General features: G+C 34.5%; 2 protein-coding genes across 2 annotated transcripts; both read right to left on the bottom strand.

The window, feature by feature from the left end:
• Positions 1-918: 918 nt before the first annotated feature.
• Positions 919-5,009, bottom strand: LOC140832558 (phosphatidylinositol 4-phosphate 5-kinase 1-like). Its single transcript, XM_073196644.1, has 8 exons — positions 3,286-5,009; positions 3,020-3,184; positions 2,660-2,825; positions 2,460-2,570; positions 2,183-2,376; positions 1,972-2,102; positions 1,787-1,880; positions 919-1,521 (listed from the first exon to the last, which is right to left on the bottom strand). The coding sequence occupies exons 1-8, from the start codon at positions 4,485-4,487 to the stop codon at positions 1,212-1,214; spliced, it is 2,373 nt and encodes a 790-aa protein (XP_073052745.1). The 5' UTR covers positions 4,488-5,009; the 3' UTR covers positions 919-1,211.
• Positions 5,010-13,484: 8,475 nt separating this feature from the next.
• LOC140832559 (oxysterol-binding protein-related protein 1C-like) lies at positions 13,485-19,032 on the bottom strand. The gene is made up of 10 exons (XM_073196645.1): positions 18,369-19,032; positions 17,432-17,788; positions 17,122-17,203; positions 16,339-16,778; positions 15,212-15,367; positions 14,837-15,004; positions 14,625-14,765; positions 14,182-14,412; positions 13,893-14,006; positions 13,485-13,824 (listed from the first exon to the last, which is right to left on the bottom strand). Exons 1-10 carry the CDS (start codon positions 18,861-18,863, stop codon positions 13,666-13,668), a joined length of 2,343 nt encoding a protein of 780 aa, XP_073052746.1. The 5' UTR covers positions 18,864-19,032; the 3' UTR covers positions 13,485-13,665.
• Between the last annotated feature and the right edge of the window lie 678 nt (positions 19,033-19,710).

A 19,710-nucleotide genomic window follows, 5' to 3' on the forward strand; every position in this document is an offset into this window, starting at 1 on the left:
AATATGTGTTACAAAGTAGTAATTGTTTATGCAGGGGAAATGAAAAATATTTAATAATTATTGACATGATGATTCATTAAACAGATCCATTTTTTGTTTAAAAAAAAACACAAATAATAATATATTGGATTTGGCCATAGATATCTATAATACGACATGGTGATCGTCAACAAAAATAAAATAAAATTTTTAAATTGAAAACAAAAAACAATATGTAGCGATGCAAATCGAATTCTCCTTTGAATTTGGTCCAAAGGAAAGGCAAAAAAAAAAAAAAAAGAAAAGTAGTAGGGATTGCAGAGTGAGACAGACCCATGCTTAGGATATCTCAGCTTATAGACAACAGTATATAGCCTTTCAAACACAAGAAGGTCAAAAAAGAGCAGACACAGTGTATGAAACAGTTTCAATCTGGGCCCCCCCCCCCCCCCCCAACCAATCCTAATATACTTTGACCCCAACAGTAAAAATAAAAATAATAAAAAACCCAATTGCCATATTTCCCGTCTCCAAACTTAATATATCTTGAATCCTGAACCTGCCACGTGGAAGCTGTGTTCTTGGTTTTTTGAATTGGTCAATTTTGATTTTGAATAACAGCTTGTATGTAATGTAAGCAAGTACAGTTAAAAGAAGATGGTTAGCAAACAAAAGAGCGCATCTTTACCATTGCCTTTCTCTGCTTTTTATGCGTTTATTTTAAATAAGCAGAGTTCCTACTAAGCTAGCTAACTACTAACCCCTTATGGCCCCCCTCTCCCTCTCTTTCACTGCTGAATTAAAGCAAAGTAAGTTGTACTCTCTCTAGTTAGTGTGTGTGTGTGTCTATAGACTATATATATATATATATATATAGAGAGAGAGAGAGAGAGAGAGAGAGAGAGAGGGAGGATTATGCACGTAAGATTAAAGAAACTTTTGTGGGGGTGTGGTGACTTTCATGTCAACAACTTGGAAATCCCACTCAAAATTTTTCATAATTTCATTTTTTTTACATGTAAACTGTACATTTCGTATTCAAATCCCCAATCCCATATTCTGAAATCTTTTTTTTCTTTCTTGGGACCTGCCCACATCTTTCAAAAGAAGACAGAAAACCAATAATTTGGATCCACAAAATTCAGCCAGGGGCGAGGCCAGCTCCCATTGACGGACTCCAAGATTCAATGGCGAATCTTAGGGATACCCGTTGATTTATCTAAGGATGTTTGTCACCTTTCCTCGATGAATATTCTTCCGATAAAATCTCGGAATCTTTTGGAATATAGTTTAGGGTCGACCGCCGAAATTGAGGTAGAATCAACCTGAAATGATTTGTACACATGCTCAAGCTTCTTGCTAATATCGTAGTCTTGTAAGATGTCGATTATTCCAAAGTAGAGGACCACTTCGTAGGTTTCCACGCTGCGGGAAGGTGTCAAACTGCTAAATCCACCGAGAGAATACTGATTGAAGTCACTGTTACGAGCCACACGCTGTGCTCGTGCTGGCATGTTGGCTCCAAGCTTGATCAATGGTTTCCTGATGAAACAACAAAATGCAATAACCGTCTCATAAATTTGTCATGCAACTAGCCCCCCTTGAGCCAGATAAGCATTAAATAATATTGCCACCCTGTAGAAAGACCTTATAATTATTCTAACCACCATCTTTAAATTTTAATTGAAGAACAATTATTGATCTTGGACCAAGCCAAATAAAAGATTCAGAAATGCAGTTGTGAATTTGCTTTACAATAAAACCAGACCGGCCGAAGTTTGAATATAACATGGCCTGAACTACGTACCTGCCAGCTAAAATCCGATCCATGTCTTGTAGCTCTGCTTCGAGAAAACGACAGCCCCGCATGAACTTTTCATTTTGGAAGGAGTCGTTCTTACCTGAGAATATAAAACTTTATGTCAGCAAAATCTTCTAATGCCACAAATGAAGTTTTCAAAGACACAAGTGCAAGTATTCATCAATACATACCAGTGCGTAGTAGAAAAGGAGACAATCCCATTTTGTCCCCGGTACTATGATCCCGAAAATGAAGACCAACCAAGAGGCTATAGTCCATGATTCCCTCTGCCTCTAAGAATTGGCAGTCCCGATCAATTTGTCTGGCAAAAAATACTACCTAATTTAGGCGAATTCCAATGTAGGGAAAAAGAGGCAAACAACGGATGCAAAATATACTCACTCGATTACTTCTTGATACCAATTGGTTTGTAGCCGGAACACAAAGTTGAGATCTAGGTCTTTAAGAGTTGTGGTTTCGTCAATCTCTTCCTGACGTTTATCAGTGGTGCGGCCATGGGATGATCCTTTCAAGTCGAACCTTCTATGGATTCGATACTCCGAGCAGAACAAATTTCCCATCACAATAAACCGAGTCTGGTTTGCAAATTAACGTGGATTACTTATTAGGTAAGAACGTCGTAAATAACCATAGAATTAGTTAATGAACAAGTACACACCTTGATGCCGCCCACGGGCTTGACACAGTGGACGCCGTAAAATTTTGTGACTAACGAATTTTCGTAGCGACAGACGTGCTGATAATAACTAGGAAGCATCTTAACAAGAACCTGAAGAGAAAAAGGAAAACGAAAACGAAAACCACTATTAGATTCGGTTCTTTTAATCTTTTAACAACTCAGAAAGATGGGAAACTAACCTTGGCTTCAGATTTTTTCACTGTTTTGATAATAAATCTATCATCTTGTGTCAGGTAGAAGAAACTTCCACTCTTTCCCGGAGATGAAAGCTCCCTCAAAGCATCATTTCCACAAATGGCTAACATGTAATCCGCAGGATCTACTTGAAATAGCTCCCTCAAATGTCTGATAATCCAAAATAGAACACACCATTTTAGGATGCAAATACAGCAGTAAACGTAGCTCAATATTCCAAAAGATACTTTAATCAGATAAATTAACATTTTAGTCATACAGACAATAATAAACATCTATTTCTATGTATCAAGAATTGCATTCTTGGTAAAAATATTCCCAACAAATAGAAGAAGACCCATTACCTAAACACGACCGGACAATAGTCCTTCCACCGGAACTCCACAGATTGGTGAGGAGGAGTGATTTTCGATCCTTCGGAAGGAAACCGAGTCGCAAACTTTTCCTTAGGATCAAAATCACTCTGTCTAAGCTTGCGCACGATCTGAGCATGCTTTCCCACAGAATACCTGAAGCAAACATTTAAAAAATTCAACATATATTCTTAAAGAATACTATAAAGAAACAAATACCCAATTCATTCCAAGTTTTGCTACAGATTTCTGTATACCTTATACCCAACTGAAGATTGAGCATCAGATCGTAATTCTTGTGCCCTTTGGATATAGTCTGCCCTGGCTTCTTCACTTCTCCAAAACAACAGGGACTTCTCCGAAACTGCTTGATTATATCTCGATCAAATGCAAACCCATCTTTATACAACATCGAAGCCTCCACATTATCGATAATATCACATGTTATATCCCCAGCTTCGCCATCGGATTCCCAGATGCAAATTCTGGGAAAAGCCCGCTCTGCCGTCGCACAAGCGTCCACGGACGACCGCTTCCTCCCAGCAGCACCCCCGACCACATTATTCACATTCTCCCCCCCAACCACCAGCAGCGGCGCCGACAGCTTGTTACAAAAATATCCCCTGAAATCTTCTTCATTCTGCTGCTTGGCATTGTGAGAGGGGTAGAAGGTACCGTTCAACATCTGGGATTTGTTACTGTTCTTACACGAATCGTCAGACCAGAATCCGATGTAACAACTTCCATCCGGCCAAGTGAAAACCCCATGCCCTTTCGGAATCCCATTCTCCCAATTGCCATCGTACCTATTCCCATTGCTCCATACTAAAACCCCTCTTCCATGGATCATTCCATTCTTCCACTCCCCAATATACTCATTCCCATTTCTCCAAACGTACCTCCCTTGCCCGTCTTGCAGATTCTTCTTCCACTCCCCTTCGTAATAATCTCCATTACTGTAATGTTTCACCCCGTAGCCATGTTTACGATCTGCAGACCACAAACCTTTGTACATATCCCCATCTGACCCGATAAAAGTTCCAATACCCTCCATCCGACCCGACTTGAATTCACCTTCAAACGTAGCACCCGAAGGCCAGGAGAACTTCCCGTTTCCACTCGCTTTCCCCTTCTTCCATTCTCCTTCATACATACACCCGTCTTTCCACAAGTATTTCCCCGATCCGTGTGGCGTGTTGCTTGAGAACGTTCCTATATACAGATCCCCGTTTGGAAGGTGCTTCTCCAGGATATCAGCTGCTTCGCTATCGGAAATCGAAGTGGGTGTCACTCTACGGCTGGTGGCTTGAGATTTGCTTCGCGGGATTATGATAACTGATCTCGGCGTAGTAGTAGTGGTAGTGTTATCAATTAATCTCTCCTCTCTATCTAAACTTTCCTCATTCAATTTATTTCTGTCATTTTCTATTGGCTTCAAGCACAAAAGTGGCTCAGGCATTTTGCTAGAAATAAAGTGAGAAGTATTGTACGTTTATAGGCAAGAAAAAGGCCTAAAGCTCGTTGTTGTTTTCGCATTTAACTCTGACCAGAAAACTCAATGAACAGCCGGAAAATCCAGCTCCGGCAGCATTTATCCGACGTAATTCCTCCTCCGTCTCACTACTTCAAACAAAAAACGAAGAAAGCGAGGAGAGTGGTTACCACAGCAAACTTGCGAGGCAAGAATAACCAAGGATCTCAGCATACAGGAGAGTTGCAGGAAGGCTTGTAGAAAGGAAAAAAGAACGAGTAATAGATAAATAAGAAACTGAAAAGTCCGAGGAGAAAAAAGAAATGGAATGCGAACGAATGAACAATGCGTGAAATGCGTGAAGGAGAGAGAAGGAGGAGGAGGAAGAAAAAGTGTACGCGAGTGATGAGCCGGCATTGCCCTTTGCACTGTTTGAGCTTTACATAGGAAAACGTAGATATAATACGTACAGCCTAGCCTATGCATACAGCGTATGCGTACATGAGTACACGAAATGACGAATATACCCTACGAACGAGCTCCTTACAGTTAGGTATCCGACGGGGATTATCTTCTTCTCTTTCATCGTGAGGTAACGGTGTCGCCTACGAGCTGAAAAGGGGTAGCATCAGTCATTTCCCTTGTACCGAAATGCCACCAGTTTCGTGATTTAATTTCAAAAGTGCCATTCCTGTCTCTTTTACACTGTGGTCCCGCTGCGGAGGTGAACTATCCAAGGTTGACGATTCTTAAATTGCTCGGGTGGAAACGCGCTTTTTTCTTTTAATTTTGGTAGATAATAATGTGACGCTAATTAAGGCAAAATAGCCTGTAATAATCCAAGGTTATTAGTTTGGCGAATAAACCAAACTCTCCATAATTTTAGCTTAAAATTGAGTACAAGCAACTATAAATCCCCGTATTCGTCAAGATTATTAGATAATTTGGCAAAGATTATATCAAATTATATTGTCTATGTTTACTAAAATTATATTTTTAAATTCTCATTTAAATTATTATTCTTTAATTTTGAGTTTTTATGTTTATACTTATTTGATCGATGAAATGCATGCATCGTTGTCCACCTAAAGGATAGTGAGCTCAATAAAATAAGACCGAATTGAAACTGTGAAGTAGCGGAAAATTAAATCAAATGTTACCTGAGATATACTGATATTCTAATATACGGGTGGCGTGTTTGTAAAATTTATTTTTTTAACAGAAAAAAATAAAAAAAAAGGTAATTTTTTTTTAAAAAATATATTAATCAAAACACAGTATAATTACATCAAATTTATTATTTTACAAAAGCGAGTTATATTTTCGTAAATAAAAAACACCAAAAAGGCACAAAGTATGTTACGAATGTGTGGTTAAGTTGTGAGAAGTAGTCTACAAACTCTGTGTATACAACCCGATTTCATTCAAGTCAAAAAGATAAAATATTTAATATATTTACGGAAGAATAACGAGATATATATATATATATATATATATATATATATATATATATATATAATCTTATGATATTGGGCAAAATTGATAGGTATAACATCACTGTATACTAAAAAAGAGACTCAAAGGATGATTTTAAAATTGGAAAATGCTATGTGTACATAATGGGTTACATAGAGGCTTACATGTAATTATTAATTAATTATTAAATTACAAATAAAACCCTCACCCTAAATTGATAGACTACCTATTCTATTAATTATTTCTTCTCCTATCTCAGCCCTCACTCCAAATCGATTGACCGTATCTTTCTTCTCCTCTCCCAACCCTCGCTTCCAAATCCATATGCGGTAGAGACGAAGAAAAAATCGAGATCGTAGAAATATTCTATTGCTTATCGAGACGACCATCTATTCTCTCTGTTTTACATCTTTATTACTGTAAATTAAGGTTAGTTTTTTTCTTCCAATTTGTTGTTTCGTTTGTTTTAGATGTAGATTCGTAAAAGAGATTGTAGATTGTTTCGTTTGTTTAATTCTAATTTTGGCAATATAATAATTTATTATTGTAGTTACAATCATTAATTCTTTAATTTTAAAAATCATTACTATTAATTTTTATATGATTTATTAAATATTGAAAAATATAATATTTATCAAAATATATTTTTTTTTTAGAAAAATTGTATTATAAATCTCAGGACTTGCATTAAAAAAAACAATTTAATATTATTGATAGGAGAAGAAATAATGAATGGAATGTGTAATCTATCAATTTAGGATGATGGTTTAATTGTAATTTAATAATTAATTAATAATTACATGTAAGCCTCTATGTAACCCATTATGTACACATAGCATTACCCTTTAAAATTTTCTAAATAAATTAAGAAACTTAACTAACTTTTAATGAGAAATGACGTAAAATATAAATAAAAATAGGGTTTAAAAATTCATCATTAAATTAAAGTGTGAGACGGTCTCACAGGTCATATTTGTGAGACAAATCTCTTAATTGAGTTATCCATGAAAAAGTTTATTTTTTATGCTAAGAGTATTACTTTTTATTGTGAATATGAGTAGGATTGACCCGTCTCACAGATTAAGATCCGTGAGATAGTCTCACATTAAACTCAATATTAAATTAATACTTCTCATCAAACGTGGGTCCGCTGGGTGACCCGATTTTATAGTGGATTGCCCACCCATAATTGGAGGTCGGACGATCGTGTCTGAGAAATTGTCGGAAATAGTCAATTTCCACCTCTAATCGGCACATAAATGTCTTTATCAAGAATTTATCGTATTGGAAACAAATACAGCATAAAATGTAGAAGCCTTTCCAAACACATTACCAGAGACGGGGCTAAAGGGAGAAGGTAGGCGGTATTTTACTTCACTTTTCTCTTCTTAAATTTTGTAATTGCTTCTATAAAATTTTTCATATATACATTTGCCCCTAACTTCATTTTTCTTGGCTACGTCCCTGCACAATATTACATATTTTAATTTGAGTAGGTATCTTGTGAAACGATATCACGAATCTTTAACTGTGAGACGAGTCGTCCTTACCAATATTCACAATAAAAAATAATAGTCTTAGCATAAAAAGTAATACTTTTTCATTGACAACCCAAATAAAATATCTGTATCACATAATACAATATGTGAGATCGTTTCACACGATTTTTTGTCTTTAATTTGGGAATTAAGAACTATATTGCTGATGTTGTCTCTTAATTGACATTTATCGAGGAATAAATACATTATAGATCCGATCCACATCCACTTTTAAGTAATGTAGATGTAGATAGATGGATCGTCTAAATTTTCTGTTTCAAATCACCCGCACTGTTTAGTATTTCTAAGAATTGTTAGAGATCTTACACAAAATCATCGAAAGATGTTGATGTACGAGCGTTTTAAAAAAAAAAAATTGATCGATGTAGGTTGTTCTTGGATCAACTCCATACGTTCAATTTCGTAACTTTTTGGAGGGGATTGCCATGTTATTCTTGTTCACAAAAATTCATAATCTTCCGAAAATTTTATATAACATAATTAGGAAAAATTGAAATTTGAGGGGTCAATCGACACTATCATTCGTATGGCTCCATCCATGTTTCATTGCAAAAGTAGTTGAAACTATTCTACCATTTAAAATATTGTTTCCAAATATATATACACATATACTGATATGACATACAATTTTGATATGCTGCATACCTACTGTGCACACATATGTGAGCACCGATGAGGTGTCACTCACTCATTAGATGCACAATTTTTCTATATTTCATCACATCCAATAGGTGAGTGACACATCAACGGTGCTCACATAGGTGTGCACGGTAGGTGTGCATCATATCAAAACTGACATAATTAAAATTCGTATGAATTTCAACTTTCAACATATAAAATTGGGTTAAAAATTTTCCATATTTACCTTTAAATTAAGGCAAAAACTTGTGTGAGACGGTCTCACGGGTCGTATTTGTGAGACGGATCTCTTATTTGGGTAATCCATGAAAAAGTATTGTTTTTTATGCTAAGAGTACTACTTTTTATTGTAAATATGGGTAGGGTTGACCCGTCTCACAGATTAGTATCCGTGAGACGGTCTTACATGAGACTTACTCTTAAATTAAAGCCGTTTGTATCGAACATATTTCGATTAATCAAGTGTACAAGAAAACCCTACAGGTTCCTTAATAATAAAAGGAACAACTACTGAACTAATCTTCAATAATGAGCCAAAACAGTGCAAACCAAGAATATTTCATAAAAAAGGGTGAACAGAGGTTATCACATCTTGTTTTATATGGTTTATTTTTCCTAAATTAAATCTCACTCTTGCCAATCAATAAATACATGGCCCCTACCAATGCGAGTGACTTTCACTTGAGATGATGAATCCAGTGTACATATAGTTGCAAGCTACGTGAACCGATTCGACATATGCATGCATGTATTTGTAGGATGATATTTGTTTATAATAGATCTTTTCGAGTCGAGGGACAAGTTTGTTATAAATAAATCTCGAACTCAAAATATCGTCTCTATTTTAAATCATATATTTCTATTTACTGAAAATGAATTGCATAGGTCTAAATTCGTGTCGAGAAAATCATATATAATTATGAAAATTGGTGGAGCAAAATTTTCAACCGGATTTAATAACGTGGGAAGCATTACCATTAGAGCTTGTACTGAATTGTTTATTTCTAAGTGTGGAAGAGTTGTGTGGATCATAAAATCCAAATAAATTCCCGGTACCCCCTGTACTATGCATTAATTCTAAATGACCCCCATATTTATAGCAGCTGCACCCTTTTTAACGATCATAATGTAAACCACGAGACATAATTAATTATATATTTCCAGCTTACCCCATCCCATCTACACGAATTTAGCGCTCAATATTATATGTGATCATGAATTATTGCAAGAGTCAAATAATAATAATAATAATAATAATAATAATAATAATAATAATAACCGCCCCATATGCGCGGGTCCATTGCGGATCTGGGTAAAACCTAGACCCATTGACATTCCTAATTTTGGTTCTTTAATTTTTTTTTTTGTCTGTAATTTCTCAAATTTATTTTTCTTGGGGTCACATACTCACATTGCATTTTGTTTTGAAAGTTTTATGTTATTTAGTTAATACCAGTTGGTTTATTTTTCCAGTATAATTTAAAATCTTCTATATGCGTATATAGATAAATTAATTGGACGACAAAACTGTAAGAAAATTTCGTTTTTGTAATAAAACAAATAATGAGATGCATTAGAAAAGTGAAATACGAACTTATATTTTTTAGTAATTGAATTTTTGAGATGTAAAATATTAAATGAGATACTTTGTTTGTAGTAATATTTATAAATCCTGCATAATTTTAATATAATCTATCTATCTAATCTAATAGTTTAAAAACAAGAACGATTAACTTAGATAAAAAAAATTATTTGGTGATTAATTATTTTTCAAAAATAACTCTCATACTAATAGGTCAATTTGTTATATTGAATAATGTAATTTTAATTTTTTTTTTCACTTAAAAATTTAAAGGTTAAATGGTTTATTTATTTAATTTTAAGATAGTTTATAAAGTAGAACGACGAAGTTTGAAATAGGGCCAAACAGCTGCTTTTAAGCGTTGGAACTTACGAGGTTGAGTGGGACCCTTCTTCGGATAACCTAGTGGCGACACCTTTAGGCCTGGCAAGACACCGTCAAATTTATATTTCACATACTTTTATTTGTAACAACAACAATAATAATAATAATATCGACGGGTAATGACTAATGAGATTCAAATTAATTATAAAAATCTTAGTTCACTATATTAATTATAAAAGTCCAAATTCACTATATATTTTCCAAAAAAATCTATAAATAAGAGAGTATTCTTATTATTCGGGGAGGATTTTTTTTGGATACTTAAACCTTTTAGCTCTCAATTACGATATAAGAGTTATTTCCTGACTTGAGCGTCGGAGTGTCTATCCTGGCGCCTCTGACGTTTTGTTTGTGACGCAGGTGATAGCCCACAAAGATTTCTCTCCACCAGTTACTTGGAAGACCCGATTACGTACGAATCAGTAGAGTAGTTCGGATAATCATAATTTTTGGCTACATCAAATATAATTTCATCGAAATAATATTATATTCGCCAAAAAATATGTATGTTTTTTTTCACAACAATTAACAAATATGTATGGTTTCATGAACACACACACACACTATATATATACTAATAACATACTTAATTTCATTTTTTAAAAAATAATAACAATAAAAGTTCGTGTGTGTTTTTGATTAATTAAGTAAATCAATCGACCCTTTTAATTTGCGAATTTTAATGATTTCAATTTCAAAAGCAGCTATCATGAGTGTTACACTCGATAATCTTATATCCGCAATATATTACGTATGCGAACAACGAAAAAAATACATAGAATTATATGATTTAAGAATATTGATCATCCTCGAATGCGGGTAAAAAATGTAAAAAATAATTCGTGGTTACAAATTAAGATAGGTAGCTAGTCGATAATCAATGACCCACCATGCAATCGAGCTCGCTCGCTCACCCTCGACGGCTCTACTCGTTTATGTTTGAAGGGACAAAAAACATATATATACACAATGATTCATTAATTATAAAACTAATTAATTAAAGACGGTACCTCGATTTAATGAATGTGTTTGCTACATCGGATACACATTCTTTATGTAGCAAATCAAATAATTGGATACGTGAAATAATACGAGAGCAATATTATTACTAAAAAAAAGTGTAATGCAGCAATAAATGCAACTTTAAATTTCATTTTCTTCCGACCCTTGTAATTTTGTTTCATCTAACAACGAATAATTAATCAAAATCAACAAATTAAAATTTCATTATCCGGGACTTGCGATTTTTAATCTCCCAATCATGAAAAATCTCACACTTTTAATACATGCATTCACAAGGATTGTAATATTAAAAAAATGATATATGAAACAAAAAAGATTTCATTTGTCTACTTGTATTTATGACTTGATATGCTGAAGTCATGAGACTGAAATGCATAAAATTTCAGAGAAACAACGCGTATGCAAATGACCAGAATTTTGCAATACTATTAATTATTTTGATCCTCGTACAAAGATGGGAGTTGGGCTGGGCTTTGGCTGTGGAAGAAATGTTTTAGATTGGGCTAGAGCCCAGGACTGCCTTGATAAGATCCGTTTCAGTCTTTGGGTTGTTCAAGTTTGTGAAATGAGTGAACGTTTGATAAAAAATTACGAGTTAAAAGCATCCTATCGTTACTTTATTAGGTGAGGTTGTCATGCACATGATTTTTCCTGTACAAGTTACTTGACTAACGTGGATTGTAAGATATTGCGCGCATTAGTCTGAAAATTACACAGTGCACACATAGAGTTTCGGCGGCAAGTTCTATGGTCATATATATATATACATATATATATATATATATTGATTGGTTCGAGTTAGCATTAATGCAATATCTTCATCCCTCTCAAAATATATTTGAAGTAACCATCGGGTAATATATAGTTGTATTAATCACAAAATAAAACTTTATACATACCATAAAAGAGTGAGCTGTTTGGAATTGACTCTATTACCCCCTGTGAAAAAGCGTGCACGATTGATGGCTGACGGATTCGAGATTGGACTGAATAGTGATTTCACGATCTTTATTATGGATTTAACTCTGTGTGTGAATAAACATTTTTTTTTTCATCTGGTGTTATATATATATATATATATATATATATATATGTCAAATCGGAAGCATTCTTATGTCCATCAAATGCACAAGAAATGGCAAAAATCCAAGGCGTGAAATCGATCGGGCTGCATGGAATAGACATCACCAAATATCACTGCTAAAATAATAAACTGTACGATAGTTCAACAAAATAAGATTCTGCTTCAGACTCAGAATCAAAATCCTCGTTGCGTCGTCAGCTTCAATTCCGAGGGTGAAATATAAACTTTTTTATTATATATTTTTAATGTAAATATGATGTAAAAAGATCATTTTGTTTTTTTACATATGTTTTGAATTTTGTGCTATTAGAGTAAGTTGTTGACTCTCCAACGATGGTTACTTGAAAAATTTATAACATGGTACGACATGCAAGAGAGACTTCTGGCTAAGTCAAGTACAAATCAATCAAGAATAAATCTCTAAATATATTTATATTTTTTTCTATATAAAGCTGAATATTGTGTATACTTTAATTATTCATGCACGTACGCCTGCTGCATATTCATGCAAAGATTCATGTCTTTTTATATCAACAAAATCTAGCCATAAATAACATAAAACTATTAAGCTCATGATTCTCGGCATTGCCCAGCGAGTCACTGCAAGAATGAAAAAAATTTGTGTGAGACAGTCTCACGAATCATATTTTATGAGACGAATATCTTATTTGAGTCATTCATGAAAAAATATTACTTTTTATGCTAAGAGTATTACTTTTTATTGTAAATATCGGTATAGTTGACTCGTCTCACACATAAAGATTCGTGAGAAACCTACTCCTACCGAAAAGTGTCATTGCAGAAATTTAAAATTTGTTTTTTTTTTAACAAAAAATATGAAAACATTTTTATCACTTTACGAAAACTACAAATGATCAGGTCTTAATTCTTATCTAAAACTGCATTGAGCTTCCCTCGATTACTGGTCGCAGTCGTTTAGGACCAAGGGCGAAACCAGGATTTGTAGTTAAGTTAAAATAAGTAAAAAGAATAAGAAATATAAGACTATATAAATACAATCATATAATTTTTCAGAGATATTATATTTACCCTACGAGACTTATAATTTTGTTAATACAGTGAGATTTGGAATTTTAATTTCTTGTTTAATCTTGAAATCACACAAATTTTTAATTACAACTAAACAATTATGAATAAATATACTTCAAAATTGAGTTTTATTTCAGAAGAAGAATAAATCCTAGAAGTTATTCCTCGAAATAATTCATATAATCGGTTATTCATATAATCAAAGTGGATTTATAAAAATATTTATTAATTTCATTAACTCACTAAACTACTACACACCCAATCATTCATGTTAGTTTACATATTTGCAGCGGCTTCAATTCCAATTGTACTCTGAAAGAGAATTGAATTTCGAAACAAAAATAAAACTCCTATTAAATATGTTGTTAATCAATCCTCACTAGGTATCTGGCCAAATATATCAGGGCAAGATTCCCAGTTGCCTGCTTCCTTTGCTTCCCAGTAACCACCAAGATAACGGTATGCGCCGGTTTCTTTGTCTTTGACAAACCATCGTGGCTTCCATCCGCTTTCTTGCATCTTCCGAGCCTGGTTTTTATATAACGGAAGATTTAGAATAAGTATGAAAGAAACAATGAATATGCAGTAGTAGTAACCTGTCGCTGTCGCTGCTCTAGCCTTAATTTTTCAGCATTTGCCATATTATACTGTCCATTTTCCAAGCACCTTTGATCAGGCCTCAGTCTTGAATCTGTTGGGGGCAACTTTTCCTGCCAAAGGAGATACGTTCATTCACGTAGTTTGTGCAATCTAATATTCCAGAGCATGACAAGAAAATGGCAAGATCTTGGCAAGTAACAGGTGACTCCCACCTATGAATGGCAAACAATTTTTGATATGTGCATTTGTTCAAACACACAAAAGTACTAAGTCCACAAAAGTCACCTTCATCCCTGGCATAATCTCATTCAGTGTGATGGCAAAGCGTGTCAAGTTGTAACGTGTAGGAAATTTCGGAGGTTTGCTACGGTTCCAAAGCAAGTGAGCTTCTGACATAGATTCGAGACCTTTTCCTCTAGAGGAATAGTCTCCATAGACATAATACACGCTCTCATCCCATTTTCCAAACAAAGTTGCTACTATCTTTCCACTCCTGTCTTGGACTGTTCCCTGCACCTGCAAACTCAAATTCTCCAATTGTAAAGCCCAACAAAGATAAACTGCAACCTTGTTAAGGATCCAATATGACCATTTTCTTCCATCAGCCAAATTCTCTATCTGAATCTTAGAAGATAAGCATTAAGTCACGATTCATAAAAAAAAAAAACCAACAAATTTCATCCATACCAGACAGAGAGGCCTCATAGATATAACAGGACAGGAAGTACCTGATGAGGATTTCTATCTATTATAGACTGCTCTTTGAACTTCAGTTTACAAGAGTAATTGCGGTTTCCTCGTATATGCATTGTACCGTAGTGATCACAGTAAAGTTTTCCCAAAATAAGATTGTATATGGATGTCGTCACCTGTCATAACGAAGTGTGGTTTTTTATGAAAGCCACCAAGATTAAAGCTTCCCAATATTATAAGAGAATACCTTGCTCCAATGAAAGACTTCTCCGTCATCGCATTCAATAGTCAAAAGTCCAACTGGATCAAGCTGAATCGAGCGACCCCAAAATTTACTTTTCAAGTTGCTATCACCGTAAAACCTCCAGCCTGTTCCCTCACAATGACACGCTACAATCATGGGGTGGTGACTCACCTGAACAAAAAGAATCAGGAGTTGCTATTGTTTTGTTTTATCAAATGCATACAGAGAAAGAATAATCCTTTTTCAGGGCCCTCGTATGATAAAAATGGGTTGGAAATCTTGGTTTGCTCAAGGCAACTAGTGTAGGACATGAAGACACAGACGCGATCACTAAAAAATAAGACATGTTGAGGGCTGCTCGAGGTAATGGACTCGAACCTTCTCCGAGAAAAACCGGAGGCCTTTATCTGGATAGTCAGCCTCATAAGTCTCCCCTAATAATGGATTAAATGGTTTGCAATTTCTTCCTTCTGTAGAAGCATATCCAGACACAGCGAATGCAGCTAAATTGAGAATCCTCATAAGGTCATTGCCCTATAAAATTATAATTCACTAATCAAACACCAAGACGGTAACCAATAATAAGAATCATGTGTTCTAGAGGATTATCAAATGAAGTTCTGTGATTGCTCTGCTCTTTCTTTGCCACTTAAAAACACAGATAATTCACAAAATAGTGAGTCGTAGTGTTCTATAGAAAATGGTTTGTAGCGAGAAGAGAAAGGCAATCAGATATTTTTTCACGTGTTAATAAAAATAAAATATTTTTCCAACAGACAAATATAGCAAGAACCGTGAAGAACTCTGATGAAAATTATAGCAACTACACAAGTTGTGGCTCATCAGTATAAGACATGGGTTTTCCAGAAATGGGAGGAACAACTCAAACCTAGGACTAAAATGGTTATGAGGAACAATCTAGAAGGATTATGTTATGGCAGAAGTTGATCCCTATCTTCAGTTTTCAAATAAATAAGTTCCTGCAATTCTAGATCCAGATTCTTGCCTGCACATGTAACCAAGAACTCCTTCATCATCTTTTACTTTTGTCTTAGTCGAGGACCGGTAAGGGCAATCAACAAAGAAACTGCTTGCTGTCTAAATACCAAAAATGTCTTTTTTTGGAGCGAGATGCCAACATTTTTAAATTTCAGCAAGAAATAGATGTGAAAAGTTTATAACTCAAGGGACGTAGAAGTAGCCATAATACATCAAGAAAAACAAATGCTTTTTTTACTATTATTTTTTGGGCTACCATATTTATAAATCGACTTCAAGCTGAATCAACTTCAACCTGAATCCCCAAAGCTTCCAAACCCAACTAAATCAAGTTATCCAGTAGAGTACAGCACCACATGGAAAAACTGATCCTTCTGGTTTAACTATTAGAAAAAATTTCCAATAAGTATTAAGGTGGCCACTTACTTATTTATTTTGAAACAGTTAAAATATTCATCAGCTAAACACAATGAGAAACTCAACTACCATTTTGAACACGAACTTACCTTCTTTCCCCATTCATAAGCCCGATCAATAAGAAATGAATATTCCAAATCCTCAAAACATTTCTGCAGAGAAGAGAGAGGCTCATTGAAGTAGACAGGCAGACATACTTTTGTAAGATCCTTCCCGATGTTATCTTTAATCATTGACCATAAACTCACTCCTTTCTCTTTCTCGACAGGGTCTGGCAGTTTCTTACGACGCTTGACATGAGGAAAGTTTGAGCCGGATGATTGAATGACAGGGTAAACATTGTCCAAAGCTTCAGAAGCAGAAGGTTCATCTTCACCCGATGAAAATGACCTAAAGTCAGAACCATTGCTTTTAAAAGAGCTAGATGAAAGAAAATCCCTAGTGTCGTTGAAAGTATCGTCTTCATCATCCATATCATCCTCTGCAGCATCTACGTTTTCATTTTCATCCTCAGATTCAGTTGTGCTTTCTAATAGAAGAATCAAAGACAATAATGAGATGCGGCTGCAATGCACTTAAAATACAAACAAGCATCTAATTAATTCGACAAAATGATGGAAATAAATGTTCAACAAAACAGAAAAACTTCACTAGGTAGTATTGACAGCGAATTATAACATCTTTCACCATCACATTGGTTCATATAACTAACTAGTCTTAAAAACACAACAACCAGACAACTAGAAAACCTAAATAACCGAGATCAACTTAGTGAAAAGATTCTGCTTAGCTTAAAAATTGAGGAAGTCACCATAGATTCATTTATTCGCTCATGTAAGAAAAAAACAGTAAAATTTTCTGGCAATGCATACTTGATCTCGAGGATGCTCCGACTTCCTTTATCCGTCTTTGGCTCTCATCAACAACTGTGTTCTCCAGATCCACCTTTTCTGTCTACAGAATATTGCAACCCAATTTTACACAAGAAAATAGAGTATACCATTAAGAATAAAAGAACAGATAGTCCTTGTCCCATCTATCACTATGGACTCACGATATCGTGACTTCTCAGCTTATATATATACATATATATTTATATTTATATTTAAATAGCTTATAGATACTTTGTAGAAGATTTCTAAGCTGTCACTGTAAGAGTTTTCTTATGATCTTTAAATGTACCTCTAACTGGCGCAGTGTGTCCATGAGGAGCCAATGCTTCTGCTTCAATATCATCAATTGATTCTGTATTACAGCAAATTCGTTCTTTATTATCTGCTCGCTATCCTGAATAGCAGTCTCACTCACATTTGCCTTCAATAATCTCTGCCTTAATTTTTCTGTTGAGATATCTACATTGTCCACAGGAGCCATTAACTCACCGTTAGACATCCTTGGAAACATATCCTTCACAGCCCGCAATGCCTCCATCCATACAATTCGGTCCTCTCTGCTCTCAGACCTCAAATGAAGCCTCTTTGTACCAGTGAAAATGGAGAATCTTTTGTCATCGGATCGGCTCTCTCTGACAGAGGAGACCTAAAGAGAAAAATCTACAGTAAACACCACACCATATGATTTTCAGATAAACGTAACCTGCATATCTGAATCACGCCAGTGCATATAGCTAGAAAGAAAAAAAAACAAAACCATAGCAACCACAGGTTACACAAATCATATTCTTCATAAACAAAAAAAAGTCATAGGATATGCCGAAAACTTTCAGAAAATACTTGAACAATAATGGGAAAGAATTCGAATTGGTGTTCGTAGACAAAATACAGAACAATTTCGTCCTGATTTTAACTCAAAGTAGAAAACTGTTCATTTAAAAGATATTAAACATGAACTTCAAAGCTTAAGAAGCGTACATAACGACTCTATACCATAAAAAGATAAAATTAAAGGGAGCCAAAGGTCAAGAATGGAACCCAAAGATCGCTTACAAAACAACATGCAAGGAATTCTTCGGTACAAAGAGGGAGCAAATCATTATCTTCCCATAAATCCTCGTCTAACCAGACTAATTTCCCTTTTCAAATGATCATATTAGACAATGAAACACGTTATATCTAGTAAGTAATCATTAGTGCCAACACAGTTTAATTAAAGATGAAACCTTTAGATGAACTTCACCAACAGGCTTTCGTCCTTTAGTGGATGAAGTACCGGTCACGTTCTTATTGTAAAAATGATGATTATCCTGGCGCGAAATTCTCCTCAATGAATCTTCCCCAATTACTTTGGTTCCTTTCTCGGTCTCGGGATTAAGCACAATTTTATCCGGCCCATGGATCTTATAGTAACTCAGCACTCCATCTTGCAAAACAAACCATCGAGGCCTCCACCCTTTCCCATAATTAACCCATTTATACAATATCCCTGAAATCCCATTCCCAACTATATCATTCATCTTCACTTCACGGCTATGTTGATTCTTAATGTGATTGTTGATGTTATTCAAAGCAGCAGCACCAAACTTGGGACCCTGCTCGGCCCCAGACATAACATAAACCTGACTCATGGTCTGCGGATCGGACGGCGGAAATGGAGCCGGTGATACGTCGGAGGAGTTGGTTATCGACAATGGCGATACGCAGCAAAATGGGTGCATTTTAAGATTATTGTAAACGTATCAAATCTTTCCAAAACTGGAGGCAGAGTCAACAGTATACATATACTGATATACATGAACGAGTTGTGGGTGCATAGATTCGAAGTTGGAACGCAGGAATTCGTATGAATGAACACAGAGAATATCTCGGGAGGAGAGAAGCAGTTGGAGAAACGTGGCAACTTGATACGCATTTACACTTTATATACTGTTTTGAGAAATCAAAGAATTTTATAATATTATGTGTTTATCATGGCAAAAACTTGTATGAGACGGTCTCACGGATCGTATTTGAGAGATGAATATCTTATTTGGGTTATTCATGAAAAAGTATTACTTTTTATGCTAAGGCTTAGTTTGGTACACATGATAGGATAAACATGTGATATATAATATAAAGATAAGTTAAGGATAAATAAGATGTAGGATATTATATTTAATGTTTGGTATGATTTTAATAAGAGTGATTAAATTTATATATTAGATTGTAATGACAAATTTAACATTATCATAATAAATTTTATAATTTCAAAGTTGTTGCTTGAGTTCGTATTTTTTATTTGTTCATGTGCCGATAGTACTTGCATGATTTATTTATTTTTACCTAATTTTATATATTATATAATATGATAATTGAGCCTTGATTTTGTGAGTCAAGTCAAATATCAATTTTTAAGGATAATCGAGTGATAATAATAATTTTATTGAGATTTATAAAAATTATTTATATAATTATCTCGAAATCATTTATATAATTATCATATTATATAATTATCATATTATATAATATATAAAAATAAATAAAATATTTATTTGATTTTAATTTCTACCTACTAGCATAGATTTA

Source organism: Primulina eburnea, chromosome 5 (genome assembly GCF_022965805.1).
Source record: "Primulina eburnea isolate SZY01 chromosome 5, ASM2296580v1, whole genome shotgun sequence".
Lineage (NCBI taxonomy): Eukaryota > Viridiplantae > Streptophyta > Magnoliopsida > Lamiales > Gesneriaceae > Primulina > Primulina eburnea.